Consider the following 23,623-nt stretch of genomic DNA (forward strand, 5'->3'; position numbering starts at 1 on the left):
ATTAAAGTTTATTCTGTAACCTTGTCAGAAGCCGCTTTAGTTGGTCCTGCAACTAGAAGTCTAGAACAGGCATTTCAAGAAACACCTACCCACCAGGAAATACTCCAGCTCATACATTCTTGCAGTGTCAAGGGTCACCTTATGCTATGGGGCATTGCCATAAATATCGTTTCCGGGTATTAAACGGCAAGGTCTTTTTTTCAGGTATAATACAGTTGAATTGTTTTTCTTGGGAAAATATCGGGAGAATCACGGCAAGTTGTTTTGTCCAAACCTGACCAATTCAAACCCGAGAAGCTGAAACCCTCTGGCAATAAATGCATCAGGCTGCATGTTTGGAGGAGCAGGATAGATGGATGGCCGGAAAAATTGCTCAAACCCATGTTGTAAAAATTGGTCTTACGTCCCTATGGGCACCACCGATGTGATATTGATTTATACATTTGTTAACTTTTTTGTATCATTTTAAGTTGTCATAAATTGTTCTTAATTCAAAAAGTGAGGAAATAAGGCAATACGAACAGATAATCAACGTTATGCGTCGGACAATATCCGGAAGCAAACCGATAAGGCACCAACATCATAAATTACAACGCCGATTTGAACAAACCTACAAGCTTGGACGTGCATATGCGTGTTTTATGTGGGCAAAATGCAAACTTATAAGGCTGGACTTCAGATTGGATTCGTTTGCAGCTTTAGGAATTGAAATGAAAAATATTCCAACTTTTTCTGGTTCGGGTTCAAATCTGAACATGCAACCAGCCAATAAACTAAGTTCGGTAGATGGATCCGATCGTATATGAATCTGATCTACAAGATTTGACTTAAAAATATTCCATTTTGTACGATGGTCAAACACTCGATATATGCGATGCGGCCCGTTGAGTCAATACACATCAAAAGTACAAAATGATAGACATGCCCACACTTAGGATCCTTTAAATGCAGTCGCAAACAGTCACGTGTTGAGTTCGAAAATATATGAAATAAGTACGTTGATTTTTTCTGTGTTGCACCTTTCTCTGAGTGTTAAAAGAGTTCTATATTTGGAATCAAACTTCAGACCGTGTGCTTGCTTAAACAAATCCGATTCATACTTAGCTGCTTGGAAAATATATGAAATAAGTATGTCGATTTTTTCTGCGTTGCACCTTTCTCTGAGTGTTAAAGAGTTCTATATTTGGAATCAAATTTCAGACCGTGTGCTTGCTTAAACAAATCCGATTCATACTTAGCTGCTTCACACTTGTCATGGTAGATATCTTACAGCATGTATGCTTGCCGATGTTCTCATCTTAATGGCTATTTTATTGATCATCTGAGACGAGTCAGTCTAATGAATACTTTTCTTTGAATAGCAGATTGTGGTTTGCATCCAATCATTAGACACCAATTACCCACCTCTGAGAAACGTTACGCATATTTGCTCACGTTTCCCAAGCCTGATAAATTTTCACAAGAGAGCCATGTAAAATAGATTGGAGCAAAAACTAAAGTCGCTACCAATCTGGTAACAACGTAATATGCACCTCTATCTTGAATGCCAAGAATGATGTACAAAATGAAAGCTCCAACAGCGGTTGCAGCACCAGAAATATGATGGATCTGATGTACATGGAGATAAGCTAAACATAAACCTCTCACACCATTAGCATGAGAAGAACTGCAATAACAAATTTAGGGTAGGAAACCAAACCAATACAATCATTAGTAGCTTTAAGGGCTACTAATTAAGGATCGACTTACTTAGGTGAGAACTTAGGCCTCCTTACCACTATTCATGCGTTTCTACAACAGGCACTTGAGAAAACAATTGATATCATGTAGTGGTGCTGAGCATATGAAGACAAGTAACACGATAGACGATGCCATTACTGCAAACGGTGGATGCAGCCCCTGCCTCCTCAATCTTTTGGCTGAGCATATGAAGACAAGTAACATGATAGATGATGCCATTACTGCAAACGGTGGATGCAGCCCCTGCCTCCTCAATCTTTTGAAAGCAACTAGTCCTGTTGCAGCACACATAATCAGATCAATCATGAGAGGGAGAGGGAAAATGCTTGTGTGTGTGGGAGTGTAGAGAGAGATAGAGGGAGAGAGCTCTTACCAGCCTTGATGTGCTTGTCAGATCTAGTCGACACTCAATGGAGCTTGCACCTCTGTGGTAAAGCTCCAAAAAAACACCGCTTTGAAGATAAGCATAACCATATATACATATTTGAAAGATGGAGTGCGTCAGAGCTCACTCAAGAAAGATTTTTCAGCAGACAGCCTTTGATGGAAATAACCAGCCTTGGAGGTAAAAGGATCTAACAACATATCTTCAAAAAACCATCTTCTGTTCCAACAGCAAACAAGCGTGAAAACGGGAGGATGTCGATGCTAGACAAAGCTGACATGTTCCTGGCTCCACGATCAGATGTATACAATTTCCGTGGAATAACCTGTTGATGCCGGTCCTGCGTTGAATCAACTTATCAGGAAGGAGAACAAAAGAAAGGAAGAAACAAGTTGTCAACGTTATGAAATCAAATTGTTGCCTCAAAATAACATTTGTTACTTCAAATGTAAGGAGATTCAGCCATTTCAAGTGCCCCAAATGCCTAAACTTGCCAAGCAGGACTAAATGGGTAAAGATTTCTTGACCTCTGAATGGCAAAGTGAAGAAAGACCAATCTTGTTTCCAGAAACTGAGATCATATCTTGACCCCATATAGAGAAACCAGAAACACCACCCGAATGACCACTGAAAATATAGCGCTGATTTGGCGAGTTCCTGCAAAACAAGGGAAACCAACATTAATGTGTTGCGTGTTGCGTAAGTTGGTCAACCAGAGATGTGAGCCTTCCACCAGAAAACCAGAAGAAAATGCCTGCAATAAATCATCATTTTTCCAACAAGGACTAATTAAAGTTTATTAAATTCCTATCATATGCATGTGCATGTTTTCATATGTGCAGGCACCCACAGATAACCCGTAAACAAATTGTGCTTCTCAGTTTCTCATTAGTATCACCAATGAAAAGACATGTTTCTCATTAATAGCACTAACTAGCAAAACTTATTCAAGAAGGGAGTTTACCAAGAATAAAATCCGTCCAGTCACCACAAAAATTTCATTGAGTTCAACAAAATTCTTGGTTTGAGCAAACTCATGGAAGGCAGCATTCGAGCAGCATGTTACTTGAAAAGTGAATATCGATTGTGCATGTGTGGCATGAAAGAGGTTCTGGCCTATTTTTTCTCATGTTACTTTGTTGCTGTGTGCAATGCCTATTCTTTCATATGTTACTTGTTTGACAAGTGTCTGGCACGTGCAAGTGTTTGATAGTGTCCTGCCTTGATTTCCAAGTCCAATGCTAATCTTGAATTTAGAACAAGAGAACATATCTTTCTAATGCAAAAATGAAATCTATAAATACTGAGATACCTTCTTAGATCCCACACACTCATTGTTCTGTCAAGAGAGCTTGAAACAAGTAAATGGCCTTCAGGAGCAGCTAACTGCAACACCCTAAAAAGATGAGACAACAAAAACTTTCAAGTGAAATGAAAAATTAAGACAAAGAAAAAGTACCAACTTTTGTTATAAACCCATCATGAGCCCGCCAAAGAGCAACTATGTTCCCACTTCTTGCATCAAGAAGTCTAATGTGTCCTGAGTTAAGACCAGCAGCAACCCAAGATGGTGAAGATCCAACTGCTTTACTTTGATGATTGTCAGACCCACAAGAACAAATTGCAGATACAAGGGAAGAAAAGCATGGTTCAGCCGTTTGACTCTTCCACAGATGCAGTTTCTGATCTTGAGCAATATCAAGGAACCTGTGAGGATCAACAATAAAATTTGTACTTTGAAATGCTTTCTTGCCATAACACTCTGCGCTGTTTCCAGAATGGAACACAGGTTGCACATGAACACTTGGGAATGCATGGTACACAAGAAAAAAATGGTTGACGTAGTTGAAAAATATCTTATATCAATGTTTTATTCAGTGAGAAGTAATAGGAAAGACCTCCATTAGCATATGATAAACACCAACAAGCCTAAAGTGCATTTGCACTCTAATGCCACACTATGATATGGAATAAAAGAACACTTTTGCACTCCCATCAAACTTCAAAGACTCTTAAGGAAAAATCATGAGAAACTTCAAGAGTGAAGGGAGGTGAGATTGCATAAGCATACTCAATTAAATCTTCATAAGGATACAATCCACAAAGCATGGTTTTTTGGCAATATGAAATGCACTTTCATTGTCATAACAGACACACATCAGACAAACTTACCCATGTCATGTAGGTAGCAATATCATGATGAATTTGACATTGTACTATGATTTCATTTACATTCACAGGATAGCAATATGTCCATAAAATCCTGATGAGATCATGATCTTCCTAATGATATTCTCTAAAGAAATGAAGCTTTTGAGGGAATATTGTCTTAACCCACTGGACATACCTCAGTGAACCATTCCCCATGCCAGCCAAAAGTTTATCGTTGAACCCCAAATAGTGCATGCATGTGTACAAACTCCCATTAAATGCAGTTGACAGGATTCCAGCAGATAGTGCTGCAGGATTCACACCATTTCCTTCATTGTTAACCTTTTTTGCTGAAGAAGAACCAGAGAGAAGTGAAGTTGCTGAAGGTTCAGAAAAACATGATAACAGCTTTCCAGTTTGGCTATTCCATATGTGTATAGTTCCATCACAGGAAGCTATCCTTTCAGTGGAAGACAAGATGCAGATATCATTTACAACCTGGAAATACATTGTCAATATATTCAAAAGCTAGAAAGGAAAAGAAGGGATAACTCAACAGTTCAGATTAAATGAGAACAAAAATTGTGAGCTAAAAACTAAAATAGGACATCAGGAATTCAGAAGTTCTTTGCAATTCTTTATCAAAGAAGTGATTCCTAAAGCATACGTAGAAATAATGGAACAAAGCTTCAAAAGCAAGCGAAACTAGAAGGTCAAAGGATTGACCTCTTCATGCCCAAAATACCCAGAAATGCAGTTCAGGCTTGATAACTCCCATTGATGAACAACTCCCTTGAATCCTGAGCCTACCCCACCAGAAAAAACTGTGCATTCATCATCTGCCACAGCTAAAACTCTCAAAGCTCCAGGATGTGCACGAACCGTGTAAAGAATTGATGCCCTGATCTTCCATGGGAGTTCATCCTTCAACCCACCAGTTCGGTTAAGAAAATCTGGACCATCCCAATTGTCAGCCGAACTGGGGAACCAAAACCACGGTTCTGGTTTTACAGAACTTGGCAAGGGTTCAGTCTTCTCATCAGAAGTTACTCGAACATCATCTGATTTAGAATTTACCGAGCTCTTGCCACTTCTAGCTCCTTGGGACTGTGGTATAGACCATCCAACACCATTAAGTAATAATTTTGCTGGATTGTACTCATATGATGATGGCTTGTGGCTTTTTATTTGAGCAGGGGAATTTTCACAACCAGCTCTACATGTCTCTCCTGTATGTTCCCACTGAAGAGAGATGTATAATGAAATGGTCACAGGAGGATAATAATGGAACCAGAAGAGGTCTTCGCTACTATCATCATCATAATATAAAAGCCAATCTTAGTTTACCTTCCAGTTATAATGCTTATAGAGATACTGCTCTAGGAGTAACCATGTGGTGCAGCACCTGCGAAATTTCTCAATACCAAGAAGGGACGCCAATGATGGATATAACAGTAACCTGCCAATAGCAGACTAAATTCATATTTTCTACTGAAGAGAGCACCTTATGGTCACATAACATCAATAGCAGAAGATGAAGTAACTTTTGTGTCCTATTTACAGCAAATGATTGGTGATACATACAAAAGCTCCGCACGACTTCCTGTGAAATCTTCACCTGATATTGATTCAGAACCAAGTGCATAGGTGGTTTCTTGTGAGAAGGCAAGTTCATCAAACAAGTCCCTTAGCTGTGGAAGGACATGTGAAGCTGTTAAATCAGGACCAATCTTCTGACATATTGAAAGAAGAGTAGTCCCTGCAACCTGGAAAATAGATGCAAATTAGTCTTAATGAACAATTGACTACTAACAAAATCTCCACAAACATTGGAAAGAAGATCAATCTCTGGAGGGAACATGAAGAAAAAGACTTAAATATGGCAACTTAATTCTTGTTGTAGCCAACCTGAAGCACTGTTTGTTCTACATTAGGATGCATTAGAATCTTAACATGCAGAAAGACCTGATCCTGCAAGTTGATAAAAGCTGATGATCAAGAAGATTGAAGAACAAAATGATTTCTCCCTGGGGAAAAGAAACAGTTTTTTATGAACAGAAACCACTACCTGAACCAACTCCTTTAGAATCACCTCCCTTGGCAAAAGTGCAACTAATCCATCCACTGTATCTAGGCCATTTATCAAAGCCAGGGAGTTCCAGCTTTGCAATGGCTCGGGATTATTCATATGGGAAAGCTCAATACAAGAAGAAATAACATTCCTCATCAAAGGTAAAACTTGTCTGACAATAAAATTTCCTCCAAGAATTCCCCCTATATATTAAAAAAGGAATAGGAGTAATGCATCATAAGAACATCCAACAGATGAAGTGAGATAAAATGCTGTTGATTGCACAAACCAGAAACAGCCCATACCAATTCTAACCAGTGAATCAATCCCATCAGCCACCAGTCCTTTTCCAAAGCAATTGATCAAAGGCAAGATTGTCTAGCGGGAAAATACTGAGTCAGTATTACAAAATTAATGGCATGCTAGTTTTTCAATAATATATATAAGCATACCATTTCAAAAGTTAGAAAATTTAATTAGAACATTGACCTGATGTATTGTTACAGGAATGCCAAGTTCCTCACAGGATGCAATCAGTAAGACTGAAGCAGAAGATGCAGAATTCTTATGGGCTAACAAGTACAAATTTGAGATAATTAGTGGATGGATCTTCTGCAGATATGAACGTTTGCCCACTATCTTCCACACTTCCCGCATAAAAGAATTTTGAAGAAGCAAAACTTTCAGGTGAGAGTATTCTGATGACTGAAGGAAAAGAAACATATTATAAGTTTTACTCACGAAGCAATAAGTTTATTCAGCTGTAAGGACAAAACCTAATCTTGCTTGGACTATTTCAAGACCATTACGAACCTGTAGAACTCTTTGAATAACTGGTAGCACAGATACAATAACTGCCTGAGGCTTAAGACATCTTAAAAATTCCTTCAGTAGGAAAGAAGCCCACTCAGCCTCAGAATCAGACAATGAACTCATTACAAGGGGCATGCAATATGACATACACATTTCTGCAGCAAATGAGCCCATTAATCTCAGAGCCCCTTCTCCAGCCAACTTAGCTGCAAATTGAAGACGAGACCCATTGCTTGCAAGAAGATGAAGAGGTGCAATGAAGAGATAAGCAGACCTGACCGTTTGAGGAAAATATGGTGACTCCAACAAACAATAAGCCGATGGCCTCCTGTTCCAAAGGATGAAGATTTAGTACAGAGATGATACAATTTAAATATCACAAGGAAAAAACAAAATAAGCACGCCAACAGAACTAGGCCAAAATGAAGGAAATTTTCACTGTGCCAAAAATGAGTCTTTTTTGTCTATTTACCATAGACAAATAATTTACAGTTTCCATTTATTATTTATAGAGGCCCAGAAGGTATACATGAATGTCCGCAAAAAGGAACTAAATTTTATTTGAATAATGAAATAATAAATCAATTAATCAACATTAAATACCTCTTCCAGTCCTTTTGGATGCATTCTTCAACAAGAAATGCCACATGAGGAGGAAGCTTCTGGAACAGTCCTGGCAACAAACCGTGTTCAGTGTATGCAACTAATGAAATTGGGTCAAAAAGTGGCCTCTTCAAATAAAGTTCAGCTAACACACACCCCACAGAAAACATGTCACGTGCGACATCCTCTGACTGGGACCTCTGGTGGGATGATTTCTGCTTCCACAGTAACAATTCTTGAAATCCCAGGTCTCCACCATCATCAACAATGTTAAAGTACTCGAGAAGGGTATTTAGGTCAATATCACTGGGATGTGGTAAGTCATCATATTTCCTTGGTAACTCTGGACTAGTCCTCTGGGTGGTGCAATCTTGGGGAGAATTATAACATGGACTTAAGTGCCTATTTTGTTCACAGAAAGACATGGTTCTTTCTAATTGTTCCAAATTGTTTTCAACTTCCCGCAGGCTTCCATCTGCCATTCCTATGCAGCTGGAAGCATCCTCAGTTATGGCTGTAGAAACTATGTCACAATTTGATTGTACTTGAGATATGATTTCTTGCTGAGGTTTAAACCTATCAGGTTTCTTCAGCAAAGACCTCCGACGCTTTGGATGTGGTTGAGTGAAGAGCTGGCAACGGCCAGATGATCTCGGTCTCTGGGGCTCAGAAGAAGGTAAAGTGACATTCTTAGCTACAACAGCAGCCTCACCAGAAAGCTTGTAACCAAATGTAATATCAAACCAATCGTTAATCTCCTGTGATACACGGTCACTTTCCAAAGCAGCACGATGCAATGATATAAATTCTTCAGGACTACCTGCCCATGATGGCACTGCAAGATTGCTCATTCCATCATGTACAGAAGAGAAAATTCTAGGGTCGGTATAAAACTCCGGGATGCATTCATCAGGAGTCCACTGGTATAGCCTTTGCATAGTGGAAGGATATTCATTGGGCTCATAAACAGAGCGAACAGAAGACCGCAGTATACTCAGGGGCAAGCGCCTTGCTTTATAGCTGCAGACAGCCAATTCTGAAAGGCATTCATCTGATACATGATGTGGAATTTCAGAGGTTGAATATGTGAAATCCAATTGTTCATCCCCTTTTGCCAATCTCCACTTGCTCTTCCGAAGGTCTCTCCATCCAGCATCAGAGCTCTCATCAGGTTTCACACTAAAGTCTATCACCCAGGGCATAACAGTATGAAAAGTCGGATCGCCCCATCTTCTACCAGCTAACTGGTTCAAAATGAGGAGGTATTCATAGTTACTCAGTTCACCGTTCCACCACATCTTAAAATCTCTTTGCCAATCACTAGAATTTGTTAACCTCAAATCAGCATAAAGACCAGAGCAGGGGCAATTGCCATGGCATAAACAAACCCTAGGCTGAGAGGCAACAAGTTTAGTTTCATTCATCAAGCTCAGCCTAGCTCTCACACTGTATCTCTCTAACACACTGAGCCAACACCAAAAAGAATCAGTCAGTTTTACACTAGAAGGTGATAAACTCCCGTGAGTAGCCCCTAGGGAATGGATATACCCCAATGCAGACAGCAACTGGTACATCAAAAATCGAATGTGCCAGTCAGATTTTAATGCTTCAGGGCTATAATGTAGAATATTTTCCAACGTGTATGGAGCCTTTGGAAGAATTAAGTTGATATATCCAGGCATTTGTAACGTACCTATAGTAGGAGCAATATTAGGATGCCTTAATCTTCTTGAACTAACATTTTTACCACGGTTGCCTAATCCAAGTAAAGATGAAAAATATGTGCCTACTTCTTTGCTTGATCTGCCTTCCAAAAGAAGAATGAGTGATAACATCAAACTGTGTTCAAAGGATCCCGATACGTATCTATGGAGAAGTTCCTCTATGACCTTATAAGAACCATAACCAGCATATGCACTTGGCGCTAAGGCAGATACAGTCTCTTCACAAAAATTCGTGTGATCATCACAAGCATGGGACTCATTCTCCGACACAGGTAGCGCTTCATCTTCTTCTTCAAACGCTCCCAAATTAACCTGGACCTGGTTTCCATTGATTTTTGACAATGTCGGTTTGTCTTTCTCGCATCTATTTTCTGTGGTGCCATTTCTCAAGATCTTTCGGTCACTGTAAGCAAACAGATAATAATAATAAGGCCCATGTTGTTAAGTACATGATTGTTTTAAAGTAAGACATCCTGCACATAACAACTTATAGACGCACGAGCAACTGTAACTCGATAAAAGTTAACCATAAACTTCGTGCACACATACATGTATCTTTGCAAGCATCTGTTTTCAGTGTTTTCTACAGCCACCAGTTCAAACTGGACGGAATCCTCCTTACTGTATCACATAATCAAAACTCTGAATAAGCAAGCCCAATATAAACAAGAAAATATGTGCATATCAAACAAGCTCTCAAATTCGCATTCATTATGATGTCACCAAACGAAAGATCCAACGGCATACCATGGCAATGTGCCGTCCCTCTTATTCAATTCAACCTGGAATAAGGAACAGACTGCGCTCAGAATAAGGCAAAGAAAACATGCACATACAAAGTTTTTAAGATTGTAACCCACTATGAGCCGGATACTATTTCAAATATTCTGACTTTAGAAGCGCGATATACGACATTTTTTAAAAAAAAAAAGAGAGAGAGAGAGAAATTAAAACAAATCTGGCGAACAATTCAACTCTTCAGAACCTAAAACAATAAAAATAGTCTAAAGTTTCTTTAAACGCATAAAGAAGCGTAGCAACCCCTTTTGGAAAGGATAAAAAGGGTCGATGCCTCTTAAGAAAAAGCTTCACCAGTCGCTCAGAGCCGGTTTGCAGAGACCAACCAAGAAGACACTAAAGAATACGAGGAAATATGTTCTAAAAGCTAAACCGTCACTTGGCAGCCCCAGATTACGATGAGGGACGAGGAAAGAGCGAGATTGTAAGCGAAAAACAATGAGTTGATCACCTGGCACACTGCAGTGGAACCAAAGGGGAGAGGAGAATCGGAGACCCCGTAACAGAAGAGGACTCTGTTGGAGAGATCGCGCTCGATCCGCTTCTGCAAGCACTCGAAACAATTCTTCTGTTGGGATTCGTGATCGAAGGTCGTCGCTTCGTCCCTCATCCTTGGCCTTCGCTTCGCGGGATCGAATTCCGCGGGAAGGATCGCTAGATTCCCTCCCCTTCCCTTCTTCCTTGGGATCTTGGCATGTCCGTACCGTTAACCTGCAGGGAAAAGGCAGGCGCAAGACATCGGGCTTCCGCGGGGTCCTCTCCTGCGCGAACTGGGTCAGCCTTCGGTCCCGTCCTAGGACTCGTCAATGGGACGAGCCAACCGACTTGACCATCTTCTTCTTCAAGTTGGACCGTCCCGATTACCAGCTTTTACTGAACTTGATTTGATCGAATTTTATGTATTAGATTTGGATTTAAATAAAGGTTTGGACTGCTTTTCAAATCTGAATTCATATCTAATGAGCATAAAACCTACGCTGTTACATCATCGAGACCTATTTTATTGGATCTTAGTGGAGATTAATTCAGATTCAATTCAATTGTAACTGCATAAGAATTCTCAAGTTAATTAGCACTTGGATCCGATACACAATCTAGTAAACACATCCATCTATGCTCCTACTCCTAGGTTGTAAATGCATATTTCACTTTTTTTACTTATTTTAAATTACTTGTTAATTGTGCTTGTTAAAATAAAATAAAAAATAAGCTGACGTGGCTTGAGATATGTAGCAGTATTATGTTGTTTTAAATGCTATACATTTCACATTTGAGAAAACATCATTCGAGAATTATCATATCAGGAAAAAAAAAACTTTCTAAATAATTTACATATTTGTCATATCATATGTGTTCTAAAAACTTTTGAAGACGGTTGGACGGATTGAGCATTAAGTCTTTACTAAGATCAAGCTTTAATGATGCTAACTTAGTGCGTAGCCGTTCGATTGTCATAGGAGCAACTACTTGTGCTTGCTAAACCATCTATGGGCCTCATGGGGTGGCAGTACTAATCCCAGGGTTTTCATCAGTCCCGCAATAACCAATAATGCGAACTATCTTAAAGCTTCGTAAATTTTTCTCGATCTTTAAAACAGATTCATGAAACTTATTTGATTAGTAAGTGTTGAGTTATCAAATGTTGCGAAACAGTTTGATTAAGTTCGTAAGCCTTAGACATTGTGTATAAAAAATGTGAGTGCAAATGAAGCTGGTTTGTTGACCAAGAAAATGGCCAGTTGTAATAGAAGAGGGTGAAAAAGTGTTCAAAATGGAATAACTGGCACATCAATTTAATTAATTGGCCCATTTAAGAGTGTTTATTACATGTCATGCAATGTTTTTCTATTATATTAACATAGTTAAAAGATCTCTTAGTTTTCAATTATTTGGCCATATATTTCCCTTCACACACACACACACACACACATATATATATATATATATATATATATATATATATATTCAATGATCTAGTTTGTCTATCAGCTGAATCAAACCTATTCAAAACCACTTTTATTGGGGAAAATTGATATCGTATATAACAGCAAATGCAAAGAACAAGTTTTGGAGTGCTAGACACTCGACTTGCTTCCTTTTTAGAAGTTTGTAAAAAGCTCCTACGAAACAATACAAAAGGTTGATATGAAACCTTTGGAGTGCATTTGAACTGACGCCAATCAAATGTGATCTTTTAACCGAAGAAGAGGCTGAAACCTCTCTTCTTCTTTTTTTGTCTTTAAGGTTTAAGGTTGATTCAAGATTTAGTTAGAACATGTGATATCTGTTGTCAACTGATAATCCAAATAACATCCGCAAAAATCAAATTGACAACCAAATTAACAGATCGATGAAAGTATGGTTGTTAAACTGGTAAGAAGCACCCCTTTAAAGGCGTTTGATACAGTAACATTGTGATATTCAAACACATATTCTCAAATTACATAAAATATCATGTTTCTGTTCTAAAAGGTATAATGTCGCGATAATATATATTCAACGGTTAAATATTAAAGTTCCAGTATTTCCCATGGAACAACTTAGTATTCGTTCCTTCGTCACTAACAATGGCACTGTAATTTATACTTTGCGGGACAGCTGAAACCACGTGGCGAGCCTAATCCATGCGTGCTTCTCAATGTCATGAACAGGTCAATGATGATCCCTTTGCGGAGAGTCCAAGAGTCGCGCTGTCAGTGGGGTTTGGTTAGTTGCGGGGAGGGAAGGAGAAGAAAACTCGTAGCTCAGAGCACGTGATCCTGCTGAAACCCCATGGCTGACGACCTCCCCATCTCACACTTTCACCCAACTTGGGAAATTGGCTGCATTGCCTCCCTACTTCATTACTGCCCTTTCCTTTTCTCCAAATCTCCTAATGATCTCTCGTGCTCGCGTCCACCATGCAGGGGTAGTCTAGTCCATGGAGAACCTAACCAGAGCATAGTGATATCTCCGTGCTCGTCCCTCTCGGTATCGTCGCTTGGGAAGTAATCCATTGGGGAATTGTTTGGTGACCTACCCATCTCTCCCCTCTCTCCCTATATATATATATATATATATATATATATATATATATATATATATATTGGCGCTTTGGTGGATTTCTGGCGCTCTAGATCGGTGTGGGGATTGGTAGGATCGAATTGGAGGTGCTGTTTTCCACCTTGAAAGATGGCTAGGAAGAAGATCAGAGAGTACGATTCGAAGAGGTTGCTGAAGCAACACTTGAAGAAGATCGCCGGGATTGATTTGGAGATACGCTCAGCGCAGGTTTTCCTGATACCCATTCTGCTGTACTCTTTCTAGATGCTTAGAACTGTCGCAGTAAGATTTCAATGGCAGTCAGCTAATTTAACTTGGGTACCGATTTTTCCTGGTCAATGTTCTGGTGTCTTCTTGCACTTCTTCTTTTCTTGGGATCAATTTTCAAGTTATTTCTTCGCTCTCTACAAATTGCCAACCCCATATATCTAACAAGTGAATGAGCACATGGAAGAAATGGGGTGTATTTTCCATTTTCGCAGCAAACGTCGCTGAGTTGTTGATTTGGTGCCAGAGATCGTCAAATTCCAGTGTACTTTTTTGGTTGGTTGTCCTTACTGCTTGGATGGTGAAACTTGCTAGGTCACAGAGTCAACGGATTTCACCGAGTTAACCGACAGAGAGCCATGGCTTTCGTCAACCAAGCTAGTGGTGAAGCCGGACATGCTGTTTGGAAAGCGTGGGAAGAGTGGACTGGTTGCACTGAACCTTGATCTAGCTCAGGTGTCTGCATTCGTGAAACAACGTCTAGGAAAAGAGGTAGATCTGCTTCCTGCTTCTCATTGAATGATTAATCTTCTGAAGGCAATCTCGTGTCTGGGATAGTTCGACTCGTGACTCATGAAGATTTTTTGTAGATCGTTACGTTCATTTGGATAAATTTGTTTGGCCTAGGATTTTTCAATTTTCAGTAAGACGTGAAACTCTACATAGATCACGAAAATCACCGTTTGGTTGATTCTACATGCTTTTTACATGTATATAAGTGGTGTCCTATGTCTAGAGGCATGTCAATACCATGGGCACTGGAACCCCTTGCAGTAACACTAATTCGTAAGTATCAAGAGCAGAATCCATCAGGAACACTATTTCAAGAGATGAGCACGATACACAGTCATGGGAATCTTAATTTCCATGTGATTTTGGATATCATGTCGTGCATAATATCTGTTACTGTTAATCTCTAAGTTTTTACTTGGGTATATCAATTTTCAGTGTTTCACTTGATCCTGCATATCATTTCCTAAATGGTCGACCATGTGTGTTCCAATTTGGTTCCCACTCAATGCTCATAAAAATTAACATGTCTCTTCCCTTCCTACAGTGTCTCAATTTTGTATTCCAGCTTTGGCAAGTATGATCAACACGTAGATATATACAGTTATTTGTTGTTTTCATTTAATCATCATTCGCAATTTGCAGGTTGAAATGGGTGGGTGCAAAGCTCCAATTACCACCTTCATCGTGGAACCTTTCGTTCCTCACAGTCAGGAGTTCTATCTGTCAATTGTCTCTGAAAGACTGGGATGTACCGTTAGTTTCTCCGAGTGCGGTGGGATTGAAATTGAAGATAACTGGGACAAGGTACATATCACCTACTATCGACCACTTTTCTAATGACTAATTCACAGCTGCTGTACAAAAGCATGATTAATGCAATTAGTTGTGATTCCTGAAAAATCTAAATCCAGTGTTTTGAATCCATGTTTGATGGTCAACTGCTTCAAGGCGAAGTACATGTAGGAAAATCTGCAGAGAAGTTGGAGAAACCTGCAGTCTAAGGGGAACAGCAATTGAAAGTTTGAAACTAACCCTTGCACTTGTATCAGCACATTTTTCCTGCCTTGCAGTGCCTGTTCTGTGAACTTCTCTTTGCAAATTGAGCTGATTCCTTTATTCCCCAATTCTTGCACCCAAGAAGAAGTCTTCTATTCAGCTTAGCAAATGCTATATATTTCCTTATTCGTTTGTTCCTTTGCATTGATAGAAATGTAGCACCAATATCTGTAACCCGAAAACAGCACTCACGCAGGAAGATAGAGAGAGAGAGAGAGAGAGAGAGAGAGAGAGAAGAAGAAACTGAGGAGAAGAAGCCGTAGCCAAAATGGTTTGCACGGCCTCTATTTATAATCTCATTTTCAGAATTCTAAGAGTCTCCAATCGTAGAATCCTAGGAGATTTCACAAGCTCCAAGGACATTAATTACATCATAGAAACCTAAGAGACTTCACATATTACAAGGATATTAACTACAACATAGAATCCTATGAGACTTCCCATATAACAAGGATATTAACTATAACATAGAATCCTAGGAGACTCTTCACATGTTACAAGGACATTAAATATTTTAACACATTCTACAAGGAGGTGGAATCCTAAGAGACTCCTCTTCAACGTGCTGGTGAAGGATTTATATTTTAACACCCTCCCTCAAGTTGTGCATGGTTTTGCACCATGTACAACTTGCCTTTTAGAAACCAGAATCGTTCCTTTGTTAATCCTTTTGTAAATAAGTCTGCAACTTGTTCATCTGTACGAACATAAATAGGCTGAATTTCCTTGTCTTCCACCTTTTGTCTAACAAAGTGTTGATCAATCTCAATGTGCTTTGTTCGACCATGTTGTACGGGATTAAAGGCAATGTTAATAGCGCTTTGATTATCGCACATTAACATTGATGTTTTAATCTTTTCTCCAATGTCTTCTAGCAAATGTCTAACCCATGTAACTTCAGCAGTACCTGCAGCCATGCATCTGTATTCAGCTTCAGTGCTGGATCTTGCTACTGCCTTTTGCTTTCGACAACTCCAAGACACAAGATTATGTCCAATGAAAATACAAAAACCAGAAATGGACTTTCTTTGATCGGGATCTCCAGCCCAATCTGCATCTGTGAATGTCATAAGTTGATGTCCAGTAGTTATATTTTCACTCTTACCATAAACTAAGCCATCTCCTGTTGTCCCTTTAAGATATCTTAATATTCTTTTGACAACATCCATGTGAGTATCTCTAGGTGCATGCATAAATTGGGATACTTGATTCACAGCATATATAATATCTGGTCTAGTAAATGTAAGATATTGAAGTGCCCCAACAATACTTCGATATTGCGTAGGATCTTCATATAACTCCCCATCTTGAGCACTTAGTCTTTGATTTAGAACACTAGGAGTTCCAACAGGCTTACAATCAGACATACCTGACTTTTTCAACAAATCCAACGTGTATTTCTGTTGTGTCAATGTGAGGCGATTATTGTGCCTATCAATCTCCACTCCAAGAAAGAATCGTAAATCACCAAGCTCTTTCATTTTGAAGTTTTGCATCATCAAAACTTTAGCTTCTTCTATGTGTTTTTCTGAATTGCCTGTGATAACAATATCATCAACATATATAAGAAGTAAAGTAAATATGTTTTCCTTTCGATAAATGAAAAGAGAGTGATCTAGAGGACATCTCCGAAAACCACATTCTTGAATCTTGCAAGAGAAACTGTCAAACCACGAACGTGAGGCCTGTTTAAGTCCATAAATAGATTTTCTTAGTTTGCAAACCCATGCATGAGAGTCTCCTTTCGTGTATCCTGGAGGTTGTTCCATATATACTTCCTCCCTTAAATCACCATGAAGAAAAGCATTCTTCACGTCCATTTGATGTAGTCTCCATCCATATTCAACTGCCAATGATATAATCACGCGAATTGTTCCCATTTTGATCACAGGGCTGAATGTCTCATCATAATCTTCTCCATATTGTTGTGTAAACCCTTTTGCTACTAACCTTGCTTTGTGTCTTTCTATGCTGCCGTCAGGTTTGTATTTAATTTTGTATACCCATTTGGAGCCCACTACGTTCTTTTCGTGTGGCCTCGGAACGATCTCCCATGTTCCACATTCATGCAAGGCATCCATTTCTTCTTTCATAGCTTTTCTCCAATGATGTGATTTTGATGCTTGATCAAATGAAGTAGGTTCTTCCTCCTTGCCAACTTTTGCCATGAATAACTGAAAATCAAGTGATAAAGAATCATAGCTAACCCACCTGTGAATGGGATGACGAATGCGTTGGGATCTTCTAAGGTGGGGCATGTTGTCTTCTTCACTGTGAGCATCTCTGTCCCTTAGTCGTCGACTGTAGATAAGACCCGAATACCGATGTGCATCGTTGCTCTGTTCATTATTGTTTTCGTGATGACTTGATGACTGTGTTGGATCTTCTTGATTTTCACTTTGAGCCATATCCGATGGTTGTATTGCTCTCTCTGAATCTTCACTTTGAGGCACATCATTTTCTATAACAGGATCTGCATTGAATAACTGTGTACTGGTCCAGGGATCATAAGATTCAATGGTCATAGGCATTTCATTTGTATTATCAAAACTATGTTCATCAAAAATGACATTTCTTGAAGTTTTGATACGTTTAGTTGTTGGATCATAGCATCGAAAACCTTTATATTCATCAGCATATCCAACGAATCTACATTGAATAGCTTTGTCTTGAAACTTGTTCCTCAAGGCAGCATCAACGTGAACATAGCATACACAACCAAAAACCTTCAAGTTCTTGTAATCAGGTTGTTTGCCTAAAAGTGTAAAATATGGCGATTTAGACATCAAGAGTGTCATAGGCAAACAATTTATTATGTATACAGCAGTATGGAAGGCTTCAGTCCACAAGGAAATGGGCACATTAGTATCATGCATCATGCTCATGGCGCTTTCAACTATATGTCGATGTTTCCGCTCAACTACACCATTTTGTTGTGGTGTGTAAGGGCAGGAAATTTGTCTAGTTATCCCTTTTTCACGTAGAAATTCAATAAAATCAAGCGAGGAATATTTTCCCCCTCCATCACATTGAAAATGCACCACATTGGATGAAAATTTAGTTTGAATCATGGCATAGAAGTTTCGAAATATGTGAGGTACTTCTGATTTGTGTTTCATGAAGTAAATCCAGGTGAAACGTGAGTAAGAGTCAATGAATAAGACATAATATCTTGACCCAGACATGGAATCAATAGGGGCTGGCCCCCATACATCAGAAAAAATAGTTTCAAAAGGTTTGGAAGCTCTTTGATTTATATTATGGAAAGGTAAAACATGACTCTTACAAAGTCCACAACTTGAACATTTTTTGACACTTGAAGTAAGAGGTAAACTTGATCTTGGAATGAGACTATCTGTGACAAGTTTTTCAATGAAATGTCGACCACAGTGTCCTAGCCGACTATGCCACAAATCAGATTCCAAAAATTGGTTAGGGCCCCTTACTTTTGATTGAAAATGGCAAGAACTTGGTACTGATGACGCATTATGAGAAAGAGAAAATGTCTTCAATCCTATATCAAAAGTGGATGAATCCTTGGGTAGACATTCCTTGAGGACGTACATATTCCCTTGACGCTCCCCTCTCGCGAACATTTTCTTCGTTTGGAGGTCCTTGACATAGACAGAAGAAGGTGTGAATTCAACAGAAGAGCTTGTATCATCAATGAGTTTAGAAATGGATATGATGTTCTTTTTTATATTGGGAGCAAGAACAACATTAGACAGTGATAGAGACGAGGATGACAATGGAATATGTGCATTTCCAATATGTGTAATAGGATGAGATTTTCCATCACCTGTTATAATGCAACTTCTACCGTAATGAGGGGATAAGTTAGTCAATTTACCTGCATTTCCTGTCACATGGGTAGCTGCACCTGAATCCAAGAACCATTCTCCCTGCTCATTTTGCTTTATAGTCATCTTTGAGAATGCGGCCATCAATAGCTGTTGCATATCTTCAGCGGTGGATTTAGAACTTTGTCCTCCTTGTTTATAATCATGTCTTACCCCTTTGTTTTTATTTTGAGGATTAAACCAACATTGTGCCTTCATGTGTCCTTTCTTGTTGCACTTAAAACAAATTGGTATTTTTCTTGAAGTATCCAAAGGAGACATACCTTGGTTATGTGGTGTTGGTAGAATGCCACGACCACCATGGTTGGAGTTCCCATGGCTCTTACCAAACTTTACATTCATAGCCAACACATTTTGGGAGTTCCCTTGATCAGTCCTTTCAATGACTCTTTTCATATTCATTTCATGTTGGAGAAGTTTACCTTGTAGTTCATTGAAGGAAGGCAGAACAGGAAGGACCTCAAGAGCTGTAATAAAAGCATGATAATCATGCCCAAGTCCATTCAAGGTTTGTTGCACCTTTTCCTTATCAGAAATGTTATTCCCTGAGGCAGCAAGTTGGTCTGCGACGGCCTTAATACGCCCCAAATAATCCATGATAGACGTTGAACCTTTGCTCAAATTCTGAAATTCTTTCTTTAAGTACATAATTCGAGCTTCTGATATTTGGGAAAAGGTATCAGCAAGGGTTTCCCATAATTCTTCTGCAGTACAATCATCAGAAACTGAAAGTAACACTTGTTGAGATAAAGTGGACAAAATATACGCAACCAGACTTTGATCACGTCTCATCCACATAGCATGTTCAGGATTGTTGTCTTCATGAACAGCAATAACTTCTCCTGCCTCATTTTTTATTTCCTGTAAGACGGATATTGGTGGAGCCTTTGTTGAACCATCGAGATGTCCAAAGAGGCCTTGACTTCTTATGAAAGGCATGATTTGCCTTTTCCAGATCAGATAATTCTCATGGTTGAGTTTTTCGGTAATAAGGTGAGGAAGAAAACTTGAGGACATGCCAGAATGCGAAAGGTTTTCCATGACAGCAGAAAGGAATGGTATATAGGTAGAAGATGAGAGGGAAAGAAGACACGATATAACAAGATGTGTCCTTGGTAAGCAAGAAGAAAAAGGAACAAGAATTGCGCAAGAGAAAAGTAAATTCAGGATAGAGACAAGATGAGAAAAGAGTTCTAACCAGATCAGACCTGTTTGGGCATTTCGTTTGGTAGATATAACGTAACCTGGCGCTCTGATACCATGATAGAAATGTAGCACCAATATCTGTAACCCGAAAACAGCACTCACGCAGGAAGATAGAGAGAGAGAGAGAGAGAGAGAGAGAGAGAGAGAGAGAGAGAAGAAGAAACTGAGGAGAAGAAGCCGTAGCCAAAATGGTTTGCACGGCCTCTATTTATAATCTCATTTTCAGAATTCTAAGAGTCTCCAATCGTAGAATCCTAGGAGATTTCACAAGCTCCAAGGACATTAATTACATCATAGAAACCTAAGAGACTTCACATATTACAAGGATATTAACTACAACATAGAATCCTAGGAGACTTCCCATATAACAAGGATATTAACTATAACATAGAATCCTAGGAGACTCTTCACATGTTACAAGGACATTAAATATTTTAACACATTCTACAAGGAGGTGGAATCCTAAGAGACTCCTCTTCAACGTGCTGGTGAAGGATTTATATTTTAACATGCATGTCTAACCATGTGCATTTTATCTGCATGGTTAGTTTAGTTGGAAACTTGGAATTGGCAATTAGACCACTGAATCCATGTTTGTGTAGATTTTATTTGATCTGCTATGTTTCCTCTTGGATCATGCAGGTGAAAACTGTATTTCTACCAACTGACAAATCTCTCACACCAGAGGCATCTGCACCACTGATTGCCACACTTCCTTTGGAGGTATAACTGAAGTTTTCACTCTATCCTTAACCTATCACTTAAAACATTAATCCGTACATCTATTTACTTTGTACAATAGAATCTAGTATGTTTGCATTTTTCATCAGTGGGTTTAGAAAAGTTTTCATCGCCTTTGGAGGTATAACTGAAATCTTCACTCTATTCTTAATTCATCATTTACATTAATACATACATCTATTCACTTTGTGCAATAGAATCATATGTTTGTATTTATTTTTTTTTATCTATGGGTTTGGAAAAGTTTTCAGCTTCCTTTCAATTTTCATTTGAAATTCTTATCATTTTTTATTTATTTAGATTCGAGGAAAAATTGGAGATTTCATAAGAGCTGTTTTTGCAGTATTTCAGGGTATGATATCTTATTCCAAATTTGCTTAGTTTATGGTTTGCCCCTATTTTATGAACTAAAGTTGCATTCAATCATGCAGACCTCGACTTCACCTTCCTAGAAATGAACCCATTCACTTTGGTGAATGGAGAGCCTTATCCATTGGATATGCGTGGAGAGTTGGATGACACTGCTGCATTTAAGAACTTCAACAAGTATACTATTTTCTACTCACTTAATATATATATATATCTGTGTGTTGTGCATGTGGTGTTGTATTCTGAACACATCATATTCAATTTCACAATTTTTTGCATGTGATTTTTTTCGTGATTATTAATGTATTATCTCATCACACAGATGGGGAGATATAGAGTTCCCATTGCCTTTCGGTAGAGTGTTGAGTCCAACTGAAAGCTTTGTGCATGGTTTGGATGAGAAGGTAATCTGTAAAAGTTGAGTTTTCTAACTGCTGTTGCATATGATGCATCATAACTTTTAAAATATGCTTCCCGCAGCTCCATACTGTGTTTCAAATGGTTAGCCGGGTAATCCGAACTCATCTTGGCATCATCATCTTAGATTTTGAATTTATGATTTTGAACCCTTGACAAACACAGTAATTTATATTTTACATGAACCCTTCATCCTTGTTGTGTATGAAAATCTTCTTTCCATTTTCCTATTCATATAGAACGATATCATACTTCTGCAAAATTGAAAATAGGTAGCTGTCCATAAAAGTGGTGTTTTTGGAGTTATAAGAAGTTGAATAATACCTGTCCTCATTTGTCTTGGACCTTCATTCTTTAACATGGGAAAATGTGTAATTGTTATTGTATGAGCTTCACTTGAATAATCTCCAGGCCTATATTACAAGGCCTTCTGCAAAATTGTATTAAATGCTGATGTTGCAACTGCCTAGTGAATATATGTGATGGGATCTATATGCGGAGAATTTCTTGTTTAGAATTGCGTTCTCTCTTTCTCTCTCCCTCTCTCTCTCTCTCTTACGCATGCTCTTTAAATCTGAGACTTATCCTCACAATATAATGACAGACAAGTGCCTCGCTGAAATTCACAGTTCTGAACCCAAAAGGGCGCATCTGGACTATGGTGGCTGGAGGTGGTGCAAGTGTCATATATGCCGATACTGTAAATTTCAGTCTTTCATGTTCTACCTTATACTCCTAGCTCTGTGGGTTACAGTTTTTCGCAATATACTGATATTCTGTCGCTTTCTGGTTGCCTGCAATATAGTTTTGAATTTTTATTTACATTTAGGTCGGAGACTTGGGCTACGCATCTGAACTTGGCAATTATGCTGAATACAGTGGTGCCCCGAATGAAGAAGAGGTGTTGCAATATGCAAGAGTTGTTCTTGATGTAAGAACCTAGGAATTTTGTCAGACTTCATATAAATGTCTCCGTTTCTTTTATTGTGCACTCAAAAGATTCACATCCCTTATTCTGAAAAGCTATGCTTAACTGCAGTGTGCTACTGCCGATCCTGATGGACGTAAACGGGCTCTTATAATTGGAGGCGGCATTGCTAATTTCACTGATGTTGCTGCCACATTTAATGGCATCATTCGTGCTCTAAGGGAGAAGGTTAGGCTCTGTCCTGGAGTAATTACTAATTAGTGTTGGATGTTTTAATTCTTCTGCTAAGCTGTGTGCAAGTTCTGTTTTTTGTAGGAATCAAAGTTAAAAGCCTCAAGAATGCACATTTATGTTCGCAGAGGTGGCCCGAATTATCAGATTGGGTTGGCTAAAATGCGGGCTCTGGGTGAAGAACTTGGAGTTCCCCTTGAGGTAATAAGATAATGACCTTGCATGTCCATTTTCCTTTCCATTTGGTGGCATTTCCATTCTATGGTCCACTTGTGAAGATCTTGTAGGGCTTCCTGTGCTGAGAGCCTTGAAATTTTTTCTGATCTTCAGCCTTGTCAATGTTCACATCGACTCACTGCACAATATTTTTGCCGTTCTTGTTACAGGTATATGGGCCAGAAGCCACAATGACTGGAATCTGCAAACGAGCAATTGACTGTGTCATGTCAGCTGCGTGACAGTTTCTACAATTTTTTGCTTTCCCCTATTCAGTGTGGCATAACTTTTTTCTTGTTGTGGAAAATCTGGTACTCTGATCATTTTTAATTGCCAAAAAAACTGAGAGAGGCGTCGAGTTGGGCTTAAAATTCTACTCATTTTGGTAAAAATCTGCTCTTTCTATAATCATAAGGGGTTTGCTCTTCAAGTTTTCCCTGTAATAATGTAAGAGATGACCTTCTTCTTTAATGGAGGCTAGTTATTGGTGCT

General features: G+C 38.9%; 2 protein-coding genes across 3 annotated transcripts; one reads left to right on the forward strand and one right to left on the reverse strand.

Annotated features, from left to right (window-relative positions):
* Positions 1–1,494: 1,494 nt before the first annotated feature.
* On the reverse strand, positions 1,495–11,064 carry LOC116262283 (protein GFS12). Its single transcript, XM_031641506.2, has 18 exons — positions 10,737–11,064; positions 10,235–10,269; positions 10,037–10,108; positions 7,764–9,890; positions 7,161–7,488; positions 6,837–7,052; positions 6,653–6,725; positions 6,345–6,550; positions 6,185–6,247; positions 5,861–6,042; positions 5,624–5,735; positions 5,003–5,518; positions 4,473–4,774; positions 3,589–3,832; positions 3,438–3,511; positions 2,653–2,782; positions 2,114–2,465; positions 1,495–2,015 (listed from the first exon to the last, which is right to left on the reverse strand). Exons 1-17 carry the CDS (start codon positions 10,893–10,895, stop codon positions 2,316–2,318), a joined length of 4,989 nt encoding a protein of 1,662 aa, XP_031497366.1. The 5' UTR covers positions 10,896–11,064; the 3' UTR covers positions 1,495–2,015; positions 2,114–2,315.
* A 2,017-nt stretch (positions 11,065–13,081) lies between these two features.
* On the forward strand, positions 13,082–23,623 carry LOC116263400 (ATP-citrate synthase alpha chain protein 2). Of its 2 annotated transcripts, none has more exons than XM_050080207.1 (12): positions 13,082–13,555; positions 13,910–14,086; positions 14,750–14,911; positions 20,872–20,952; positions 21,271–21,322; positions 21,402–21,516; positions 21,662–21,743; positions 22,361–22,456; positions 22,586–22,687; positions 22,796–22,912; positions 23,044–23,116; positions 23,302–23,623. In XM_050080207.1, the coding sequence occupies exons 1-11, from the start codon at positions 13,457–13,459 to the stop codon at positions 23,074–23,076; spliced, it is 1,116 nt and encodes a 371-aa protein (XP_049936164.1). In that variant the 5' UTR covers positions 13,082–13,456; the 3' UTR covers positions 23,077–23,116; positions 23,302–23,623. The 2 variants fall into 2 exon arrangements, with proteins under 2 accessions (XP_049936164.1, XP_031499000.1); XM_031643140.2 differs by having other exon boundaries at positions 13,088–13,555; positions 23,000–23,116.

This window comes from Nymphaea colorata, chromosome 10 (genome assembly GCF_008831285.2).
Source record: "Nymphaea colorata isolate Beijing-Zhang1983 chromosome 10, ASM883128v2, whole genome shotgun sequence".
Classification (NCBI taxonomy): Eukaryota; Viridiplantae; Streptophyta; class Magnoliopsida; order Nymphaeales; family Nymphaeaceae; genus Nymphaea; species Nymphaea colorata.

What these genes read in the sequence shown, in the direction of transcription:
- LOC116262283 (XM_031641506.2), bottom strand. Translation starts at nt 10,895, where the DNA reads ATGAGGGACGAAGCGACGACCTTCGATCACGAATCCCAACAGAAGAAT. An exon ending in AGGGACGGCACATTGCCATG is followed by an intron (nt 10,109 to 10,234) that starts GTATGCCGTTGG and finishes TATGTGATACAG; the next exon opens with TAAGGAGGATTCCGTCCAGT. An exon ending in TAGAACAAACAGTGCTTCAG is followed by an intron (nt 6,043 to 6,184) that starts GTTGGCTACAAC and finishes TCTATTTTCCAG; the next exon opens with GTTGCAGGGACTACTCTTCT.
- LOC116263400 (XM_031643140.2), top strand. Translation starts at nt 13,457, where the DNA reads ATGGCTAGGAAGAAGATCAGAGAGTACGATTCGAAGAGGTTGCTGAAG. An exon ending in TTGCCACACTTCCTTTGGAG is followed by an intron (nt 20,953 to 21,270) that starts GTATAACTGAAG and finishes TTATTTATTTAG; the next exon opens with ATTCGAGGAAAAATTGGAGA. An exon ending in GTGTCATATATGCCGATACT is followed by an intron (nt 22,457 to 22,585) that starts GTAAATTTCAGT and finishes ATTTACATTTAG; the next exon opens with GTCGGAGACTTGGGCTACGC.